We start from the raw sequence: 21,697 nt of genomic DNA, 5'->3' as shown, positions 1-21,697 counted from the left end.
GGTATGTTCGATAAACTTTGTAAACTTTAATTAGGATAAACCGCAAATAACTGTTGTTGTTGTTGTTAGCATAGCTACACAACATGCTAGCGAGATAGCTGTGAACTGTTAGACAAACATTAGTGCGGAAAATGATATAAGATAAACATTAACATTGAACATACGTCTGTGTTTGTGATACACACGTAATGTACAACAAATGTATGTTGACAGTATTGATGTGTATGTATGTAACGTCTTTGTGAAATAAGATAGATAGTTACTTTATTGATCCCGAGGGAAATTCAAAGCATCCAGTAGCAGGTTACAAAGACGTACATGACATAAAACATTTGTTACAAATTAAACCACAAAACCGACCCCCCTCCCCCTCCCATACATATATATTAACCTGAAAAAAAGATTTAAAGAATACCCCTAGATGAATCAAACTTAAACTGTGCAATTAAACATAGACTTATACAAGAAATGTACATAACCCGTGCAGGGATAAAAATATATGTGACATTTAAACAAGAACCTATAAACAGTTGAGGGAAAAAATCTGTAATTAGACCTGAATATAAAAAATGTGTGTACAAAAGTGTTTACCTTCTGAAGTTGTGTTGTTTATATATGTACAGCAATGTTTAGAAAAGCAGATAGTGCAGAGTTATCAAATACAGACATTAAATAACAGGCAGTGCAAACATTAAATTAAAGGTGCTATGTAAGTAATTGAGGTAATCATTAAAGTGTCCAACTAGAGGCTGACTCTTGGGGCAGCTGTGAAGATGGGAAAATGAGCATATGATTGTGTTGTTAGGGGAGATTTACTAGTAAAAGCACTTCCAATTCAGACGAATGATGTTAATATATTTTCTTCTCCAGACTGATCATCCCAGGTCATACTGTGTGTTTAACCACAACGTACCCATCCTGCGTCTGTGGTTCAACGTAGAGGCTGAGCTGAAGCAGGACTTTTGCCTCAGCAGAAGCGCCATGCATGGTCTGCAGAGACTACTACGGAGGGAACATGACCATGGCTGGGGTAATGAGCTGGAGGTCCTCATCTATGTCTATTGGCTTGCTCATGGACTATCGTACAGAGTCGTATCGAGGGTCTTCAGTGTACCAAAATCAACTGTTCACCGTGTAATCCACAAAGTTGCCCAAAACATTTGGATGAATTTGAAGCGAGCTATCTTTTTCCCCCAGGCAGGAGAGCTTCATGCTGTTGGCCAGGGATTTGCTCAACTATCAGGAAGCCCTTCATTCAGCAACGTTGTGGGTGCAATAGATTGTAGCCATATCAGAATTAAAGCCCCTCTACAGCACCGGATTGACTATTTAAATTACAAAGGCTTTTTTTCTATTAACATGTAGGTGATTTGTGATTCAGATGCAAGGTTTCTTGATATCTTTGTTGGCTATCCAGGGTCGGTTCATGACACAAGAATCATGAAGAATAGCAGCTTCTACAGGGCAATATGGTACCCTCCCACAGGCTACATCCTTCCTGGCGATGGTGGCTATCCCTGTTTGGACACGCCCATTACGTTGATCACACCTTACAAGGTGCCGATCAATGGCCAAATACAGGGTCGCTTTAATCATTTCCATTCGAAAGGCCGCAGCGTGATTGAATGGGCTTTTGGAATGATGAAGACAAGATGGAGGTCTACACTATTTCGTGCCTTGGCGGTTCAACACACATTTGCACCCGTTGTTATTGCGTCCTGTGCCTTTCTCCACAATGTGTGTCTGGATAACGGGGACGTTCTAGAACGGGGACATTCTAACATCTGAATAATCTTATTAACAATATGCATTAAGTTCTATTATATTTTTTCAATTAACCGTTCAAACAGGCCTAACAATCGTTCAGTTTTGGCTTCACTCTTCTCATGGCGCATCTGCTCTTTTGCGCTCTCCTCTATGAGGAAATTCAACAAGGAGTTCTTCTTCTTTTTTGGGGGGTATGTGTTGGGGGACTCGGGCTAGCCATGGGAGAGGCTGCTGAGTCTGATGTGCCTGAGGTGGTGCTGCATGTGGACTCAACCATCTCCTGGAAGACAACAAAACAAGAGTTATGTACCAGAAATGGCTATTACGACCAGGGGTCGTAACAGTGTTTACAATATATGTATGCGACAAAACACACAAGAAACAAAACAGCTTTATCAATTACAAGATCACCTTGACTAACCATGTATCCCTCCTGATTAAGAAATTGAAAGTCAATATAATTCCATGCTACAGATTTAAAAACATATATATATTAAATTGTAGCAGTAATTGTAGCCAATCTTAAAACCTTACCAGGAGAATTGCTGTTGGATCAGCATCACCAAAAGATGCGACCACTACAGGAGGATCCATTGAAAGCCTTGCACCCAAAACCTCATGCATGTCGCCAAAGAACTGCCAGGTGGCAGCCGTTACCTCGCCCGCATCCGTTCCTGATCCAGTTCTTGGGGTTTTTAGCTCCTGCAATGAACACAAACATATGCACACATTGTTGTAACTATCACCGTGCAAAAACCTGTCACAAAAACACACTGTGATTGTTTATAAGATTATCTATCCATATTTTATGGTCACACACTTAACTATTTACATGTTATCTCCATCATGTGAAAATCAATGCACCCTGCATGTAAATATTGTAGAAACTATCCTACTCATGTGAATACACCTGTGTTCCATGATTACATGGTTTACTCATGTATGTTTCAGCATCTTTTGCACTACTTGTCGTTCTGTTTACCTTGTACTTTTTCTTGAGGTTTTCCCACTTCTTTGACACCTGTTTGGGTGTGATCTTGCCCTCAATGGCCAGTTCTTTGATCAACGTCCTGTATTATAACAAAATACAGAGTTATGTTAGCAGAATCAAACACTATAAACACAACACAGGCGTTTGTATGCAGTTAAACACATTTTAAAACAAATGACTCACTCCCAAAGTGGTCTAGCAGCGCTCTTCGACCTCAGGAAACGTTGCTCATTTGCAGACTGAAACCTTATGAGCTGTCTGGTTTGCTGAGGAGTCCCTGGAATGATGGAAACGATATATCCTTGTAACATTGTTCAGACCGTAACCCTACTGTGGTAATGATGGTATTCAACCGATCAAACAAATAGAAAGCATAATGGTGCCGGTAACACAACAGTTCATAATGGTGCTCTGTGGCCTACTGCTATTAATGAGGCAGTAATAAATGCAGAACCGTTGTTGCTAGCTTCAGTTACATTTCGGGAGTCATATAACTTCAAACTTGGGGGGTTTTGCCATGGGAATGTATCAAAATAGTGAACTGTCATGCACAAACTGAGACGCAACAATGTAACGTTAGTCAGCTGAGCGGCGCTAGTTAGTTAGCGATCGAGACACCAGCATACTACGAACACTTTTCTTCCCGTCTTTTCTAAAGAAACGGACCATAGTACATTGGAACATTATTTTACTAAGATGATGTTAATGTTGTCATAATTTTCAGATCTCATAAACGAAGGAAAAATAAGCGTCTCTTTTGCAGTTGTCATTTTGCCGTTGATGATGCGCAGTGCATTCTGGGAAATGACTCTATTTGGAGTGCGCCTCCGAGGAATCTCATTTTAAAGGGCCAAGTAGCCCTAACACTTCACCCTATCCCTCCGCTGCAACAAGAATTGGGACACCCTACCCCTACACGTGCACGCGCAAAATGTAGGGGTAGGGCTGAGTGGTGAAATGGGACTGAGCCACGGTGTGTGTGAGTTTGTGTGTATACTTTTAGTGTGTGTGTGTGTGTGTGTGTGTGTGTGTGTGTGCGTGCGCGCGCGTGTGCGTGCGCGTGCATGTGTGTGTGTGTGCGTGTGTGCGTGTGTGTTTGTGTGAATTCTTGGTGTGTGTGTGTGTGTTTACTGTCTTGGTGTGTGTGTGTGTGTGTATATTCTTAGTATGTGTGTGTGTGTGTGTGTGTGTTTTTTTACTGTCTTGGTGTGTGTCCTGTCTTAACACCATGCTCTTACATTTCTCCTGGCTCTTTTCTAGCATTGTAAACTTCTTTTTCCTCCTCCCTTTGTTCTTCTCTTGTTTTGTTTCTCCTCGTCTTTTCTCTCTATCTCTCTCCTCTTTGTTGTTGGCTCATTCTCCTCCTCGCCCCCTCTCGCCCTCTCTCCAGCCCCCTCCTAAATCTCAGATTAAAGGAATGATGCAAACTCCTCGCCTCTTTCTCATCCTTGATCCTTTCCGAGCGACTCAACTTGCCGGCGGCCCCGGGAAGTCGAGAAGGCGTCTTTTTATAGCTGATGTAGAAACAAGCAGCAACACACATGCTTTTAATATCCATGTGCACAACAAAATGTGGCATTAAGCTGTGCATACATCCCGCCCTGCAGTATCAGGTCACAGAGCGCCATCCACGGCGCTCCACCAGTCTGAGCTTTAAAAAACATTCAAAGTCAACACAGTGAAAAAAGTCCTACAGGACTTAAACAGTTTCCATCATAAACACCTGCTTTGTTCTTTAACAATGTCACAGGACGTCTCTCTACTAGAAAGTCAGGGGGTCGATACCCAGCTCCTGCATCCACCTTTCTGATGTGTCCTTGGACAAGACACTCATCACACTGCTTCATATACTGATGAGCTCTTTACTCAGCAGCCTCTACCATCAGTGTGTGAATGTATATGAATGGATGAGTTAATACTGATGGACTCTTTATTCAGCAGCCTCTACCATCAGTGTGTGAATGTGTATGAATGGATGAGTTAATGCAGATGGACTCTTTACTCAGCAGCCTCTACCATCAGTGTGTGAATGTGTATGAATGGATGAGTTAATATTGATGGTCTCTTTACTCAGCAGCCTCTACCATCAGTGTGTGAATGTGTATGAATGGATGAGTTAATGCAGATGGACTCTTTACTCAGCAGCCTCTACCATCAGTGTGTGAGTGTGTATGAATGGATGAGTTAATATTGATGGTCTCTTTACTCAGCAGCCTCTACCATCAGTGTGTGAATGTGTATGAATGGATGAGTTAATGCAGATGGACTCTTAACTCAGCAGCCTCTACCATCAGAATAATGGTACAGAGAAAATTATTTCATCAGGCAGAGCAAAAATGAGATCAGCAGGGGGCGAGTGACATAGATAAGAAGTGACGAGAGTGCAGATAAATACAAAGCAGTGAAACTGAGAAATTAGTCGATATCAGATTGTTTCACAGCGTTACACTCTGAAGAACTTATAAACTATGCTCTCCGCTCTTTGCGTGTCTCTGCTTACTGTGTGTGTGTGTGTGTCTCTACCCGCTGTGTGCGTGTCTCTGTTTGCTGGGTGTGTCTTTACCTGATGCGTGTGTATCTGCCCACTGTGTGTTTCTGTGTGTGTGTGTGTCTCTGCCCTGCCCACTGTGTGTGTGTGTGTGTGTGTGTGTGTCTCTGCCCACTGTGTATGTCTCTGCCCGCTGTGTGTGTGTCTCTGCCCACTGTGTGTGTGTCTCTACCCCCTCTTTGCGTGTCTCTGCTTGCTGTGTGCGTCTCTACCCGCTGTGTGTGTGTCTCTGCCCACTGTGTGTGTCTCTGCCCACTGTGTGTGTCTCTGCCCACTGTGTGTTTCTCTGCCCACTGTGTGTGTTTCTCTGCCCACTGTGTGTGTGTCTCTACCCGGTGTGTGTGTGTCTCTACCCGATGTGTGTGTGTCTCTGTTTGCTGTGTGTGTCTCTGCCCACTGTATGAGTGTCACTGCCACTGTGTGTGTGTGTGTCTCTGCCCACTGTGTGTGGCAATTGTGGTATTCACTGGATTAAGAAATCACAGTCGATCACAGAGTGAACTCTGACGTCATGCCCACAGCTGATTGGAGCTCTTAGTTAAGGTGGAGGTTATAAAAACAGCCGTCTAATGTTGAGAAGTTCAGACCACCGAACAGCTGTAGAAATGTGAACGTCACAGGAGGTCATATCTGCTCGCGTGACGGCTGCTGATAGTCACCTGAAGTTTGACAGGAAGTCAGATCTGCTCGCTTCACGGCCGCTGATGGTCACCTGAAGTTTGACAGGAAGTCAGATCTGCTCGCTTCACGGCTGCTGATGGTCACCTGAAGTTGGTCAGGAGTTCAGAGTGAAAAGGAGGACACTCCTCCATCACAGTCACAAGAATGGACTCCTCTCCGTCTCATGAGTCAGTAAACTGTTGATCTGGAGTCTCTGCTGCACGCTGTGATCCTTCAGTGCCAGCTGAGAACAATGAAGGTTTGAATAATGATGAAGAGAATGCCTAGCGAATAAGAAAAGATAATCTGAGGGATCGAGCGTCACACACACACACACACACACACACACACACACACACACACACACACACACACACACACACACACACACACAGAGAGATGTGTTTGTTATGGCAGGGTGAGATCTGGCCTGCGGGTGGCTGCAGATTAAAAAGTCCTCGTCCCGAGCCTTCAATGATTCTCAGAGATTTAAGGATGAATTTGAGAGCCTTCAAAGAGCTTTGGTACGCCTTTCAGACGGCGTTTGACGAGAGATGGCAGCAGGGAGATAGAGAGGCTCTGAGAGAAGTTCCACTCTGCATCAGATTTGGTTAAATTACACGAGACAGGCAGCAAGTCACAGCGGGCGAGAGGAAACAGGTCAGCACGGAGGACGTGTTTAGATATGAGACGATGTTGATGAAAGTTTTTACACCGTGCTTGATTGGATATTAAAGTTCCTGCAGAGCTCTGTGTGTGTGTCCACATGAGAGAGACATTAATGTGAGTTTGACAGTCAGTGAAGGTCTGAGAGACTTCACAGGACGTACTGTGACCACACACTCTGTAACTGTCAACTTCAAATAAATCTGCCCCCATTCAGATTACCTTTCAGCTCCACGCACGCCCCACCATCCACCAGCCAATGTGTTGCTGCTGTCTCATGAAGATAGTGATGCCAGGGTGTAAGATGGTGGCTCTCATGGCAAAGGATGCAGAGCGGCAGTGTGTGTGGACTGTGGATTATCAATTCTGTTTCCTGAGCTGTAGATTTAGAAAGTAAAAATCTGGTTGAAAAAATAATGTTTCATCCTGCTGGACAGATAACGTTCAGCGTGGAGAGGAAGCAGAGGAGACTGAAGGATGACTGAGATGTTCCTCTCAAATTAAAGACACAAATCACAGATCAGGAGCTCAAATAAACCTTAAACCAATAAATCTGAACAAATAGATCCAACCTGTGTGTATCTCCATATGAGAGGCGAACAAACAGGTGATCACAGCAGAGGTGAGGACAGAAAAGGTGAGGACAGCAGAGGTGAAGACAGAAAAGGGTAGGACAGCAGAGGGGAGGACAGAACAGGTGAGTACAACAGAGGTGAGGAGAGAAAAGGGGAGGACAGAAGAGGTGAGGACAGAAAAGTGGAGGACAGCAGAGGTGAAGACAGAAAAGGGGAGGACAGCAGAGGGGAGGACAGCACAGGTGAGTACAACAGAGGTGAGGACAGCAGAGGTGAGGACAGAAAAGGGGAGGACAGAACAGGAGAGGAAAGAAGAGGTAAGGACAGAAAAGGGGAGAACAGCAGAGGTGAGGACAGCACAGGTGAGAACAGCACAGGTGAGGACAGAAAAGGGGAGGACAGAAGAGGGGAGGACAGGAGAGGACAGAAGAGGTGAGGACAGAAAAGGGGAGGACAGCAGAGGTGAAGACAGAAAAGGGGAGGACAGCAGAGGGGAGGACAGCACAGGTGAGTACAACAGAGGTGAGGACAGCAGAGGTGAGGACAGAAAAGGGGAGGACAGAACAGGAGAGGAAAGAAGAGGTGAGGACAGAAAAGGGGAGGACAGCAGAGGTGAGGACAGCACAGGTGAGGACAGAAGAGGTGAGGACAGCAGGGGAGAGGACAGGAGAGGACAGAAGAGGTGAGGACAGGAGAGGACAGAAGAGGTGAGGACAGAAAAGGGGAGGACAGCAGAGGTGAAGACAGAAAAGGGGAGGACAGCAGAGGGGAGGACAGCACAGGTGAGTACAACAGAGGTGAGGACAGCAGAGGGGAGGACAGAAAAGGGGAGGACAGAACAGGAGAGGAAAGAAGAGGTGAGGACAGAAAAGGGGAGGACAGCAGAGGTGAGGACAGCACAGGTGAGGACAGAAGAGGTGAGGACAGAAAAGGGGAGGACAGCAGAGGTGAAGACAGAAAAGGGGAGGACAGCAGAGGGGAGGACAGCACAGGTGAGTACAACAGAGGTGAGGACAGCAGAGGTGAGGACAGAAAAGGGGAGGACAGAACAGGAGAGGAAAGAAGAGGTGAGGACAGAAAAGGGGAGGACAGAAGAGGTGAGGACAGCACAGGTGAGGACAGCTGAGGTGAGGACAAAACAGGAGAAGACAGAAGAGGTGAGGGCAGAAGAGGTGAGGACAGAAAAGGGGAGGACAGCAGAGGTGAGGACAGCACAGGTGAGGACAGAAGAGGTGAGGACAGAAGAGGTGAGGACAGCAGAGGTGAGGACAGCACAGGAGAGAACAGAAGAGGTGAGGACAGCAGAGGTGAGGACAGAAAAGGAGAAGACAGAAGAGGTGAGGACAGAAGAGGTGAGGACAGCACAGGTGAGGACATCAGAGGGGAGGGCAGCACAGGTAAGTACAACAGAGGTGAGGACAGAAGAGGTGAGGACAGCAGAGGTGAGGACAGAAAAGGGGAGGACAGCACAGGTGAGGACATCAGAGGGGAGGGCAGCACAGGTAAGTACAACAGAGGTGAGGACAGAAGAGGTGAGGACAGCAGAGGTGAGGACAGAAAAGGGGAGGACAGCACAGGTGAGGACAGAAAAGGGGAGGACAACACTGGAGAGGACAGAAAAGGGGAGGACAGCAGAGGTGAAGACAGAAAAGGGGAGGACAGCAGAGGGGAGGACAGCACAGGTGAGTACAACAGAGGGGAGGACAGCACAGGTGAGTACAACAGAGGTGAGGACAGCAGAGGTGAGGACAGAAAAGGGGAGGACAGAACAGGAGAGGACAGCAGAAGTGAGGACAGCACAGGCTAGGACAGAAGAGGTGAGGACAGAAAAGGTGAAGACAGAAAAGTGGAGGACAGCAGAGGTGAGGACAGAAAAGGGGAGGACAGAAAAGGGGAGGACAGAAAAAGGGCGGACAGCACAGGAGAGTACAGAAGAGGTGAGGACAGCAGAGGTGAGGACAGTACAGGTGAGTACAGAAGAGGTTAGGACAACACAGGTGATCACAACAGAGGTGAGGACAGAAGAGGTGAGAACAGCAGAGGTGAGGACAGCAGAGGTGAGGACAACACAGGAGAGGACAGAAGAGGTGAGGACAGAAAAGGGGAGGACAGCACAGGAGAGGACAGAAAAAGGGAGGACATCACAGGAGAGGACAGAAGAGGTGAAGACAGAAAAGGTGAGGACAGAAAAGTGGAGGACAGCAGAGGTGAGGACAGAAAATGGGAGGACAGAAGAGGTGAGGACAGAAAAGGTGTGGACAGAAAAGGGGAGGACAGAAGAGGTGAGGACAGAAAAGGGGAGGACAACACAGGAGAGGACAGAAGAGGTGAGGACAGCAAAGTACCAGATCCTACTTCATGTTTGACACCTCTGTTACTTTAAAAAACGTAAAAACTCCTAACTTTCCCCGTGATTGAGTAGTATGTGGAACAAAGTCTGTGTGAAATCTACTGTAACCATTTCCACCAGGTGACACTGCTTCCCGCACTGTGGACGCAGCTGCTCAGAGAAACACAGTCCTCCTGCTCCTGCTCCTCGTCTTCCTCCTCATCCTCCTCCTGCTACTGCCAATGCTCCTCCTCCTCTTCCTCCTCCTCCTGCTCCTGCCACTGCTCCTCCTCTTTATCCTCCTCCTCCACCTCATTCTCCTCCTGCTACTGCCACTGCTCCTCCTCCTCTTCCTCCTGCTCCTGCTACTGCTCCTCTTCCTCTTCCTCCTGCTCCTGCTCCTCTTCCTCCTGCTACTGCTACTGCTCCTCCTCATCCTCCTCCTGTTACTGCCCCTCCTCCTCCTCCTCTTGCTCCTCTTCCTCTTCCTCCTCCTCCTCCTCTTGCCCCTCCTCCTCCTCTTCCCGCTCCTCCTGCAGTTCATGTGTCTTTTGGAATGTGAGGTTTCTTTTCTCCTCTTTCCCTCTCTGCACCGAGAAAATAAACACATGAAACGTGAGGTCTGGGGCCCCGTGGACTGTGTGTGTGTGTGTGTGTGTGTGTGTGTGTGTGTGTGTGTGTGTGTGTGTGTGTGTGTGTACAGCTGGCTGTAGTGCTTGCAGTGGGTGGATTTTTTGGGGGGAGCTGATGAGAGATAGAGAACAGCTGTGACCTATTTTCTCCTCTCCTCTCTCCCTCCTCTTCTCCTCGTCCTGTGCCTCCTTCTCTCCTCTTTCCTTTCTCCTCTTCTCTTCCTAGAGCTTCCTGCTCTCTTCATCCCTGATCCTTTTTCTCTCCTCTCTCCGTCTTTCTCTCCTCGTCTCTGAGCCTCCCTCTCTCCCTTCTCCTCTACTAGTCCTGTGCTTCCTTCTCGCCTCTCTCCCTCCTTCTCTCCTCCCCCTTTAGCCTCCTTCTCTCCCTCCTCTTCTCTCCGTCCCTTAGGCTCCTTGTCTCTTCTCTCTCTCCTTCTCTCCTCCTCTCAGAGCATCCTCCTTCATTCTTCATCCCTGAGCCTCCTTCAGGAGCCGCGGCCTCCTTGCTGCTTTGCAGAGTCGCTGCCGCCAGCAGAGGAGTCATTAAAAGGTTCCTGGCAAACCTGAAGACACACACACACACACACACACACACACACACACACACACACACACACACACACACACACACACACACACATATCTCGTGAGAGTCCGGACCTGACCCACCACCACATCTGGATTTGGTAAAGCTGCACACTGTAAGGAATGTGCTGTGTGTGTCTGTGTGTGTGTGTCTGTGTGTGTGTGTGTGTGTGTTTCAGGTATGTAAATACAGTCCGAGTCAGAGTTTCTGTTTGTGGTTACAGTGTTTTTTAAACAGGAAAAGGGGCGTGGTTAATATAAGCTGATCATAACAGATGGAGCCGGACAGGAAGTCAGACAAGGAATTGACATGAGGAGGAGTGACCTCTGACCCCTAACTCATACTCTATGCAGACCTCTGATTATATACAGAGGAACAGTAACACACTCTTTATATTTGATATCAGCACAGAGTTCAGTCTGCAGCAGCACACTGATACCCAGAGACACAGTCTGACTCTGTGGGTGATTAGCCAGGCCTGGGGCAGGGAGGGGGGGGTCATCCTGCTGACGCCCAATCAGGAGGGACAAATGGCGAGCAATCTCTCTTTATCCCAACTGCTGCGATAAGAATAGCACCCAGTAATGTTGGAGGGTTTGCTGAGAGGAAATCAAACACACACACACACACACACACAGACACGGGGTGACACAAGCGAGCATGTGTGTCACAGAGCATGCACAGTGTCCTCTGCCTCCTCTCTCCCAGTGGGCGATGGATGGGTGGAGGCTGAGCGCTGAGCAGGAGGTGTTAAACTGATCCAGGAATAAACACAGTTTCTGTTAGAGCTCAATCACATAGAAACGCCTCTGGCTCACACCTCTCACTCCCCGGGGCCGTGACGGATCTGTGAGAGTGTGTGTGTGTGTGTGTGTGTGTGTGTGTGTGTGTGTGTGTGTGTGTGTGTGTGTGTGTGTGTGTGTGTGTGTGTGTGTGTGTGTGTGTGTGAGTCTGTGCGTGTGTGCACGTGTGTCACTGTTGGTGTGGATGTGGTACTCACACTGTGGCTGTAAAGAGTGAGCACAGCATCCAAGGACAGAGCAGAGAGCCAGCCTGAGGGACGACACACACACACACGCACGCACGCACGCACACACACACACACACACACACACACACACACACACACACACACACACACACACACACACACACACATTTAGGCCAGCACTGCTGGATGGAGCCAATAGGATTAAAGCAGCAGCATGACCTTCACAGACGGCGGTTAACGGAGGAGGAAGAGTTGGTTTATTGTTGTTTTTATTCAGCTGTGAGGTCACACAGACGGAGGACAGTCTGCTCAGGCTTTATGGTAGCTCTCTGCACTCAGAGGACAGAATGAACTTTACACACAGGTTGAACTCAGTCGTGCACCCTGTTAGAATAACACCGAATTCACACGGTTTTGCTCTGTTGGACGGCTCGCACCCATTCACACTGGATCCGTTTCTGCGACGTCAGCGCAGCAGAGCGCACCCATGACACATCACAGGAGAACTACAAGATCCCGCGGGAATTAAGAGAAAAACATGCAAACAACATGTTGCTTTGTCTTTCTGAGGATGCATTGTTGTTAATTCAGTTCCTGTTTTGACGTAATGTTGATAAAGTGATGAAAAATATGATCGCCAGTCCGTATATTGTGTTTTATTTTGAAATTGACCGGATGCTCTGTGTGTTTCCTTGTCTGACTTCCTGTCTGAGCTGTCATATTCTGTTCAGCTTGACGCATGCCTGCAGCGTACTCAGGTGAAAATAGACTCGCTGCGTATTTGAAACGGAGCAGAGCGTAGTGCCGTTGGTGACTCGCACCGGAGACGGACCGCAGCGCGCGCTGTGTGAACACAATGATTGACTAGAGTGGAAGCTAAGTACAACGTAGTGCGCTGCGCTGACGGACCGCGGCACGAACGGAGTATGTGTGAATTGGGCTTAAGTCTCCACCACACTGTCCACAGGGACGTCCACTGATCAACTGTGGGACACTCTTTTGAGCTGATGAGCAGAGCCATTCTTGTTTTGATGAGCCTTTGTGTTTAGTGTTGTGTAGGCTGTATGCCGGTGGTGGTAAGGATGAGGGGCTGTTGTTGAAAGAAAAGATACTCTGAGGCTGCGAGGTCACACTGTCAACAATCCAAAACACTCATCACTGGAGACATGAAGAAATGAGCCACGATTCCTCCTTATGGCAGGAGTGATGACACGATGAGAGCCAAGTGCTTCTTGTTACAGTGACCTAGCTCAGCCTGCCACGCCCTCCACTGCGCGCACACACACACACACACACACACACACACACACACACAGACACACACACACACACACACACACACACACACACACACACACACACACAGACACACACACACACACAGACACACACACACACACACACACACACCCACACACACACACACACACACACACACACACACAGACACACACACACACAGACACACACACACACACACACACACACACACACACACACACACACTGTCAGAGAGAAACAGAAAGATCAAAAAGTGACAATGAAAAACTAAACACCAAACCAAATATCAGCATGCTAATTGTGTGCTGGTAAGTGTTAGACTGCTGCTAATTTTACCTTGATCCGATCTTCATATGAGTCTTAATGTGTGTATTTCCTGAGTGCACATCAAGCCAGTAGAAGGTTGTTGTCGGGAGTGTTTGGACTCTGATGGTTAAGTGGGAGCATATGTTCACCGTGCTGCTGTCAGAGCGTCCTGATCTCCTGATGCAGAGCTCTGCTCAGTCCCTGCAGCCGTGTGTGAGGCTGTTCATTCCCTGTGATTCCAAACTTTTAGGACATGCAGTAGTTTACTTTTGATCCTGCACGTAAACACCCTCAGATATTCTTATTAGACTAATGCTGTGTGTGTGTGTGTGTGTGTGCAGCTGCCTGATCGCTGCAGCAGCATCAGGAACCTCAAAGAACACGCAGACCCCCACCACTGAAATCAGACAGATGTTCACAGTCCTCTGACACTCCATGAAACAGTTGGAAGTTTATTCACACACCTGCTCCTGGTGCAGGTAAGGCTCTACGATGTTCAGATATTCATGACAGAGAGAGAAGCGCTGCGCAACAATCGTCTTTGAAGGGTCCCAGAAAGTGGACACGTCCACCACATCAGTGTCTTCAAAGATACAGAGACCTGCAGCAGCAGTTTCTGAGCCAGGAGGGAGTCCATGACTCTGCTTCAGGAGAGAGTCAGTGTGTCGGAAAAATAACTGAAGCATGATAAATGTTAAGCTGCTGATATGTTTATATGAACTGAAACATTATAAATGTTGATTTAGATTTCAAACCTCTCTCTGAATCCTCTGTGATTTTATGAAGTGTGCAGGAGAAAAGAGAAAAAAAACAGATTTTGAATTCAGCCTTCAAAGATTTTCTGTTGTCTTTAATTTCCTGTCTGATCTGTTGGCTTCCTCTTGTTGCAGCGTCGCTTCAAAGTGTGCTCAGATCCATTAAAGAGCTCCTTTCTTCCAACATTACTGACGACGGTGTAGCTCTGTCAGGCTGTTTGAAGACAATCTCGTCTCTAAACAAAGCAGGTACAATATCAAGGTGTGCATATTAAAGATAATGGTGCTTTAAAGCTTCCTGAACAGAGCTGCAGGCCCGGAGGGAGCGTGTCTGACATGTTACTAATGTCTGCCTCAGGCCTCTGCTGCACGTTGTCTCACCTGTGCAGGCCTCTCTCTGCTACATGTTGTCTCACCTGTGCAGGCCTCTCTCTGCTACATGTTGTCTCACCTGTGCAGGCCTCTCTCTGCTACATGTTCTCTCACCTGTGCAGGCCTCTCTCTCTGCTACATCTTCTCTCACCTGTGCAGGCCTCTCTCTCTGCTACATCTTCTCTCACCTGTGCAGGCCTCTCTCTGCTACATGTTGTCTAACCTGTGCAGGCCTCTCTCTGCTACATGTTGTCTAACCTGTGCAGGCCTCTCTCTCTGCTACATGTTCTCTCACCTGTGCAGGGCTCTTCTTCGGATTTTGCTGTTTTATTTTCTTCTTAAAGTTTTAAAGATTCAGGTGACCCTGAATGTGTCAGTCAGCTGTTTAAGTTTGTTTTTATTGTGACTCACTTCTGGAGGTCATAAACATACCCCTCCTCTTACTCACTCTCTTGGCTTTATTTGCATTGACATGGTATCTGAAAAACGTCTATTCAAAACACATTGCAGAGTGCGTTGAGGAAAAGTTTTTTTTTGCTGTCTCCGACCCCACGAAGGCTTCACGCCACATTAAGAGTCGTCTCGCCATGTTTGCAGAGAGAGCATCGTGTTTGGACGTCACTTTGTTCAGAGAACTCACAGACCTCACCTTACCAGAGTGCATGTTACCAGAGTCCACGTTACCAGAGTCCACGTTGCCAGAGTGCACGTTGCCAGAGTGAACGTTACCAGAGTCCACATAACCAGAGTGCACGTAACCAGAGTGCACGTAACCAGAGTGCACGTTACCAGAGTGCACGTAACCAGAGTGCACGTTACCAGAGTGCACGTTGCCAGAGTGCACTTTACCAGAATCCACATAACCAGAGTGCACGTAACCAGAGTGCACGTTACCAGAGTGCACGTAACCAGAGTCCACGTTACCAGAGTGCACATAACCAGAGTCCACATTACCAGAGTGCACGTTGCCAGAGTGCACGTTGCCAGAGTGCACGTTACCAGAGTCCACGTAACCAGAGTGCACGTAGCCAGAGTGCACGTTGCCAGAGTGCACATAACCAGAGTCCACATTACCAGAGTCCACGTAACCAGAGTGCACATAACCAGAGTGCACATAACCAGAGTGCACATAACCAGAGTCCACGTTACCAGAGTGCACGTTGCCAGAGTGCACGTTACCAGAGTCCACGTAACCAGAGTCCATGTTACCAGAGTGCACGTAACCAGAGTGCACGTTACCAGAGTGCACGTAACCAGAGTGCACATTACCAGAGTGCACGTTACCAGAGTCCACGTAACCAGAGTGCACATTACGAGTTCATCAAAGGTCATTACAAAGTTCATCTGATCTGAATATGACAGACCCAGCTGAAAGGGGGCAACATCTGAATGAATCTATGTTGAAGGACTCATGTGGAGAAACGTGATCCTTTAAATACACAATAAGTGTAGATCCTCAGGATTAGGGTTAGCTCAGCGGGGGTCAGCTCACTGCCGCCGGCTCTTCTTATCGTTTGCATGTCTTATAATCATGCACATTTGTTTTCCAGGCAAATTCTCTGCAGGCAAATACACACAATGAAGACTGTGCTTCCACTCCCTGCAGTTGGGCAGGTGTTTGTTCACCTTCTGCTCACCACTGGATGGAGAAACTACACTTACAAAAGAGGTCTGTTCTTAAATTAAATCTAAAAACATGTTGACCCAGAGTCCAGCTGTCCTGCTCTCAGCTGTTCATCTCTCTCAGTGTCTCCTGTTCGTCTCCGGCCTTCATGACAGACTTCATTCAAACAAATGCTGCAAAGAAACAAGGACATTGTTTAAAGGTGCACTGTGGAAATTTGGAAGAGAAATGTGATAGTCGGAGAAGTGTACAGATTCTGTGGTATATGTTCATAACTCTATACACAAACTGTCCTCAGAGGACCATAACTCTCTTGTTAACTTTTAAGCTACAAACATTGTTCAGGGATCCATTTTTTTCCTTTGAATAAAGTTTGTGTTTTTATTTCAGAAAATATAGCATAGAATTGTTTCACTTTTCCAACTTTCAAACTCCAACACCAAATCTACATAGTGCTCCTTTAATGCTAAACACTGCCTTCACTGGAGTCATGGAGAAATGCACATCCGTCCCTGAATCAGATCTGTTATAAGATGACTGCTGATTGATTCACAGAGAGCAGCACATGATGAGCAGATTAGACTTTTATAAAAACAGGAGGTTTGAGTTGATTTGTTTAAATGTATTTTTTTGTCCCTTGACCACTTCAAACCAAAACTCAAAGGTTGCTATCTTTCCACTGTTTAGATGATTTAGTAATAATGATTTATTCTGGTAAAACATGATGTGTGTGATTGTATTTGTTTAGATCTCAGAAAAAAAGAGATGAAAAAACAATCACAAGGAAACATCCAATCACATGCTCCCGATCAGCGTCGTCCTCCACCTGAAGAGAGACAAATGGAGCATGAAGAAAGATCTGGATCAGGGTCGGGGACAGTTTGTGAGGATGACTGCAGGCTGATGAGGAGGGATGGAGGTACAGACAGAGCCTGGGACGCCCCGGGCACATCGATTAAACACAGGTGAGGGGGGGGAGGGGGGAGGGGGGGGGGGGGGGGGGCTCTGACCACGAGGCCTCACACTGTCAGGAGTGTTTACCCTGGATAGGCTGCAAGCTCTCCCTCCTGTGGTTTTCAGTTTTCATCAGACTCACCTCATCTACCACAGACACACACACACACACACACACACACACACACACACACATACTCACACACACACACACACACACACACACACAGACACACACACACATACTCACACACACACACACACACACACAGACACACATACACACACACACACACACACAAAGACACACATACACACACACACAGACACACACATACTCACACACACACACACATACTCACACACAGACACACACACACATACACACACACACACACACACATACTCACACACACACACATACTCACACACAGACACACACACACATACACACACACACACACACACATACTCACACACACACACACACACACACACACACACACACACACACACACACACACACACACACACACATACTCACACACACACACACACACATACACAGCCTCTAAACAGATTCCTTGTGAGCTGGTGGATTTGTTCTGGTTTTGTCCTGAGTCCTTCTAGAACAGGTCTGATGTGGTTTCTGAAGACAGCGTCAGACTGAGGACAGGTGAACCTCAGTATTGTATTTCACTCCCTCCAGAGTTCACTGAGAGATGTAAAGATCACAGAGACAGGACCGACATGAGGTTCAACATGAACACGATGCTGGAGCAGACTTATTTGTTCAACAGTTCATAAACTCACGTTTCTGTAAATCCTCTGACAAAAAGGTCTCAGCAAGTGGAGCTTTATGTAAATCATCTTTAACCTGGAGTCAAATGTGGACTGTGTGTGTGTGTGTGTGTGTGTGTGTGTGTGTGTGTGTGTGTGTGTTTGTGTGAGTGCGTGTGTGTGTGTGTGCAGGGATGAGACAGGAGAGGAGGAGGCTGGAAGGAGACGATGAATAATAAGACTTAAGTTAAAGTGAGGCAGGGGGGTGGGGGGGGGGGGGGGGTGGATGATGTGGTTAACAGCGACAGCAGAGGAACAACATTATTTTAAGTCAGAGCCGTCTTTACTTCAAGTCGAGAGAGTGCGTTTCCATAAGCCCCGAGCTCGGCTCTAAAGCACGAGGAAGCCTAGAAAGCTCGCTTTGAGTGAGCCTCCGAGAAAACAGGAGCCTAATCTACACCCCCCCCCCCCCCCTCCCCTCCCCCCCCCACCCCCCCCGAAGCATAACAAAGAGCCAGGGAAGAGTGTTTGTGATGCTAATTCTGCACCAATAAATATGTAACACAATTTTCCCGACGCTTTAAGAGAGGAGGGAAGACGAGGAGCAGAGTGGTGATGTGGCGCTGCTCGAGGGTGCTGCCGGGAGGGAGCAGACTAATCCGTTCACAGAGTGTGTGGAGGAACAGGAAATTAGAACACGCCACTGATGAAGCGGCTGAATAGAGGGAAGAGCAGCCAATCTCAGGTGTTAAAGCATTACCTGGTGACCGTGCCGAGGCTTAGCTCTGCTTATCCTGTGCGAGATGGATGACTCCTGTCTCCCTGGAAACAATGCGCCCAAGGATCGACATGATGCCGCCGCCCGCGGGGACGCCTTTTATCCCCGGAAACACCTTCACATTCATCAGTCAGCGTGTTACGAGGAAAAGACATAATAGTGCTTAACATGGCCGGTCAAACTTTAAATGTGTGTAAACGTTTGGGTGGCCCGCCTCTCTTCTCGCCGTCTCACAGCGGTCGCGTCTCCATGCAGAGAAGCTGCCCAGAATTCACACCAGCAGGAATCCTTTCAATATACATTACATTTAGAATATAATTAATGACATGAGATCTAAAGTTCATGTTCTCATCAAACACCTGACAGAAATTAAATCGCAGAAATCCGTTTGGTGCTGAGACCGTCTCTGAAGAATACGATTGGACGAGCACATTTTTGATTGACAGCTCCATGGCTCCACTCACAGCATGGTGCACGAGACCGATGAGTCCGAGTCAGAGGAGGTCCATCAAAATCCACCACACAAACGTCTTTGTGACCTCAGTCTGTATCCAACATTCACGCGGTCTCCGTGAGCTCACCCATTGGACGCTGAAGAGGAGTTATGACGTTCAGTGAAGGAGGTCGCCATGTTGGGAACGCTGACTCTACAGACAGAGAGGAGGAGCTTAGGCGGGGCTTAAACAAGGGGCAACCTCCGGTCTCGAAAAATGAAGCCTATGCGGAAGTACAAAAAACTGCAGTTCCTCGAGGTTCTGCTTGAGGCTGGCTGCAAAAGCGCATGTTTACAGCCTGGTTCAAAAAACGAGATGTATCTGAGAAGTTGACGGCCCCTTCTCCTCACACTGTGGGGGGGGTGAATTTTTTTATAACTCATCGGATTTTATTCTATTAAGGAAAACGACTATGCCCATATTTGGTTGTGTCAGATTTGATTGACAGCTCTGCGCGCTGCATCTGTCTGTCAGGTCAGCAGGTCAGGAGGCTAACAGCTTGATCCGTCTGATTTCTCCTCTTTTTTACTTCGTTTGGAGAGTTTGTTTAACACATATCTGACAACATACATGGCTTGCTGTGCGGTTAACAGACCATACAACAAGTTGATACTTCAGTTTTTTTCGGTAAGTGATATAGTAGTGTTATATTTACTGTATACTTGTGTGTCGGTATTTATATTTACGGACCTAGCTTGTTTAGCGTTAGCTTGTAAACCAGTCGGCTAACAGTGTAGCTCATTATTTACAATGGTTTAGAAATGTTTGTTGTTAAGATGTTGTTGTTGAAAATAATGAGTTTGTGTGATGTTAGAAGCTAAAGGTTCACCTCGGTGGTTAACCACAGACTGTAAATATGGTTATCTGACGTTATGATGAATGTTATACTCCACGTAAATGTGGACATTAAAAAACAAACTTTGTGTAGTAATTATCCGTCAGTAACATAAACTGAACTGAACCTAATATGCTGTGTAGGTTATAGAGGATGACATTAAAGTTACATGGTTGATGTAGTGTCTTAAGATTTGAGCAAACTGTTAACAAAAAAAAAATATATATATTAATAACCATATTAATTTTCAGTGAACTCATACACAGAATATAGCTGTAGAAATATAAAATTAAAATAACATATGGAATGAAAATAAGATATAAAGCACATAGATATAAAGTATAAGAAATAGTTTGAAGAATACAGCCATGTACTGAGTTAATAATAAATGAGTTACTGTATGTTCTGTACTAAAGCACAGAGAGTTGGGACCTGTTAATGATTGAAATAATTCAGGTTATATTTGTTTCATGTTAAGATGAAGTGCTATCCACAATTAATTGCTTAATTTTTCCTCACAAAATCTGAGACAATTTCATGTGGAATATCATTGTGTGAGTGAGTGAGAGAGCTGAAAACAGCATGATTACAACAAGGTTTATCTTCTTAACTTTGAATAGATGTTGATTACCTGAATACTGTACCTTTGTTGTCTGGGTAGTACACTGTTGAATTTATAAATGTGCTCTTACACACAGATGAATACAGAAAAATAGATGAGAACAAACAAAATGATTTAATGAATAACTGATATTTTCTCTCTTTCTTTGTCATCCTGAAGACCTCTCACTAAAAGTCCATGTTCTCCTGGATCCATGTCACATGCTCGAGCTTCTTCTGAATGACTTTTCAACAGTCAAAGTTCTGCTGAGAGAAGATGGCCAGCAGATAAGACGGCAGTACATGAAGGAGCTCCACAGGCTTCAGGAGAAGGAGGAGGGTTTGCACCTTGGAAGACTGTATTCATGCTTCAGCTGTTCAAATAAAACTAGATCTCCTCCAAACAACTTGCAATCAAACTATTTTCTTCCTATTTTAAAACCCTTTGTCCAGTTTAGATGGGAGAAGTTGATATTATGTGATGCTGATCTGGGAAGACTACATTTCTAAATCATTTTTAACTGTGTTTTTATTCACAAGTTATTGATCTTATTTACTCTCCATGTATCTTGATTTAAGAATGGGGCTGTGTTTAAGGGCATATTTTTGCAATGACTCTGTTCCATCCCACTTTAAGAAATGAACTACATTAGTATTTATCAAAAGAATAAGAAGTTGTGTAAAAGTAGACTTCCTTCCCTTAGCTATTGAGTTGAGCATTAATGCACATTTTAGTCTTGTCCTTTTAAAATCTGAAATGTATACTCATAAGTAGACATAAAGGAGTGCATTTATATAGAAATATTTATTTATTCTGAAAAACAACATTCAAAAAAGTCTGTTTTTACAGCAGAGATGAACATGTTTACAGCTTGGTACAAAACAAACAAATAGGTGTGATTAGCTCATGTCTCGATGGACACACACTGTACGGGGGGTGAATGTTTTGATGACTCATCAGTTTTGATTTGATGAAGGATAAGAGTTATTCACAATAAGGCGTGTAGCTGACCAGCTTGACAGGCGGGTGCGGTGTAATGGTTTGTCAAGAGGCTTAAAACCCGTCTCAGCTCCAGCTCTCAGCCTGTGGGTGACATCACTCAGGCCATCCGGGGGAGACCTCCCTCACAGCGAGCTGTTGAAGAGAAGCAACTGAAGTCCACCCCAGAAGAA

The 21,697-nt window shown here is 46.2% G+C and overlaps 1 protein-coding gene across 1 annotated transcript; it reads right to left on the bottom strand.

The window, feature by feature from the left end:
- Positions 1-272: 272 nt before the first annotated feature.
- LOC136180001 (uncharacterized PPE family protein PPE24-like) lies at positions 273-15,663 on the bottom strand. Its single transcript, XM_065959047.1, has 6 exons — positions 15,109-15,663; positions 5,966-9,010; positions 2,942-3,035; positions 2,750-2,837; positions 2,302-2,469; positions 273-2,047 (listed from the first exon to the last, which is right to left on the bottom strand). The coding sequence occupies exons 1-2, from the start codon at positions 15,661-15,663 to the stop codon at positions 7,244-7,246; spliced, it is 2,322 nt and encodes a 773-aa protein (XP_065815119.1). The 3' UTR covers positions 273-2,047; positions 2,302-2,469; positions 2,750-2,837; positions 2,942-3,035; positions 5,966-7,243.
- Between the last annotated feature and the right edge of the window lie 6,034 nt (positions 15,664-21,697).

This window comes from Labrus bergylta, chromosome 9 (genome assembly GCF_963930695.1).
Source record: "Labrus bergylta chromosome 9, fLabBer1.1, whole genome shotgun sequence".
Classification (NCBI taxonomy): Eukaryota; Metazoa; Chordata; class Actinopteri; order Labriformes; family Labridae; genus Labrus; species Labrus bergylta.
The sequence above is the reverse complement of the archived record's forward strand: the minus strand, read 5'-3'. Positions and strand labels throughout refer to the sequence as shown.

What these genes read in the sequence shown, in the direction of transcription:
- LOC136180001 (XM_065959047.1), bottom strand. Translation starts at nt 15,663, where the DNA reads ATGGACTCTGGTTACGTGGACTCTGGTAACGTGCACTCTGGCAACGTG. An exon ending in GTAACATGCACTCTGGTAAG is followed by an intron (nt 9,011 to 15,108) that starts GTGAGGTCTGTG and finishes CTTCTGTCCTAG; the next exon opens with CCTGTGCTGTCCTCACTTCT.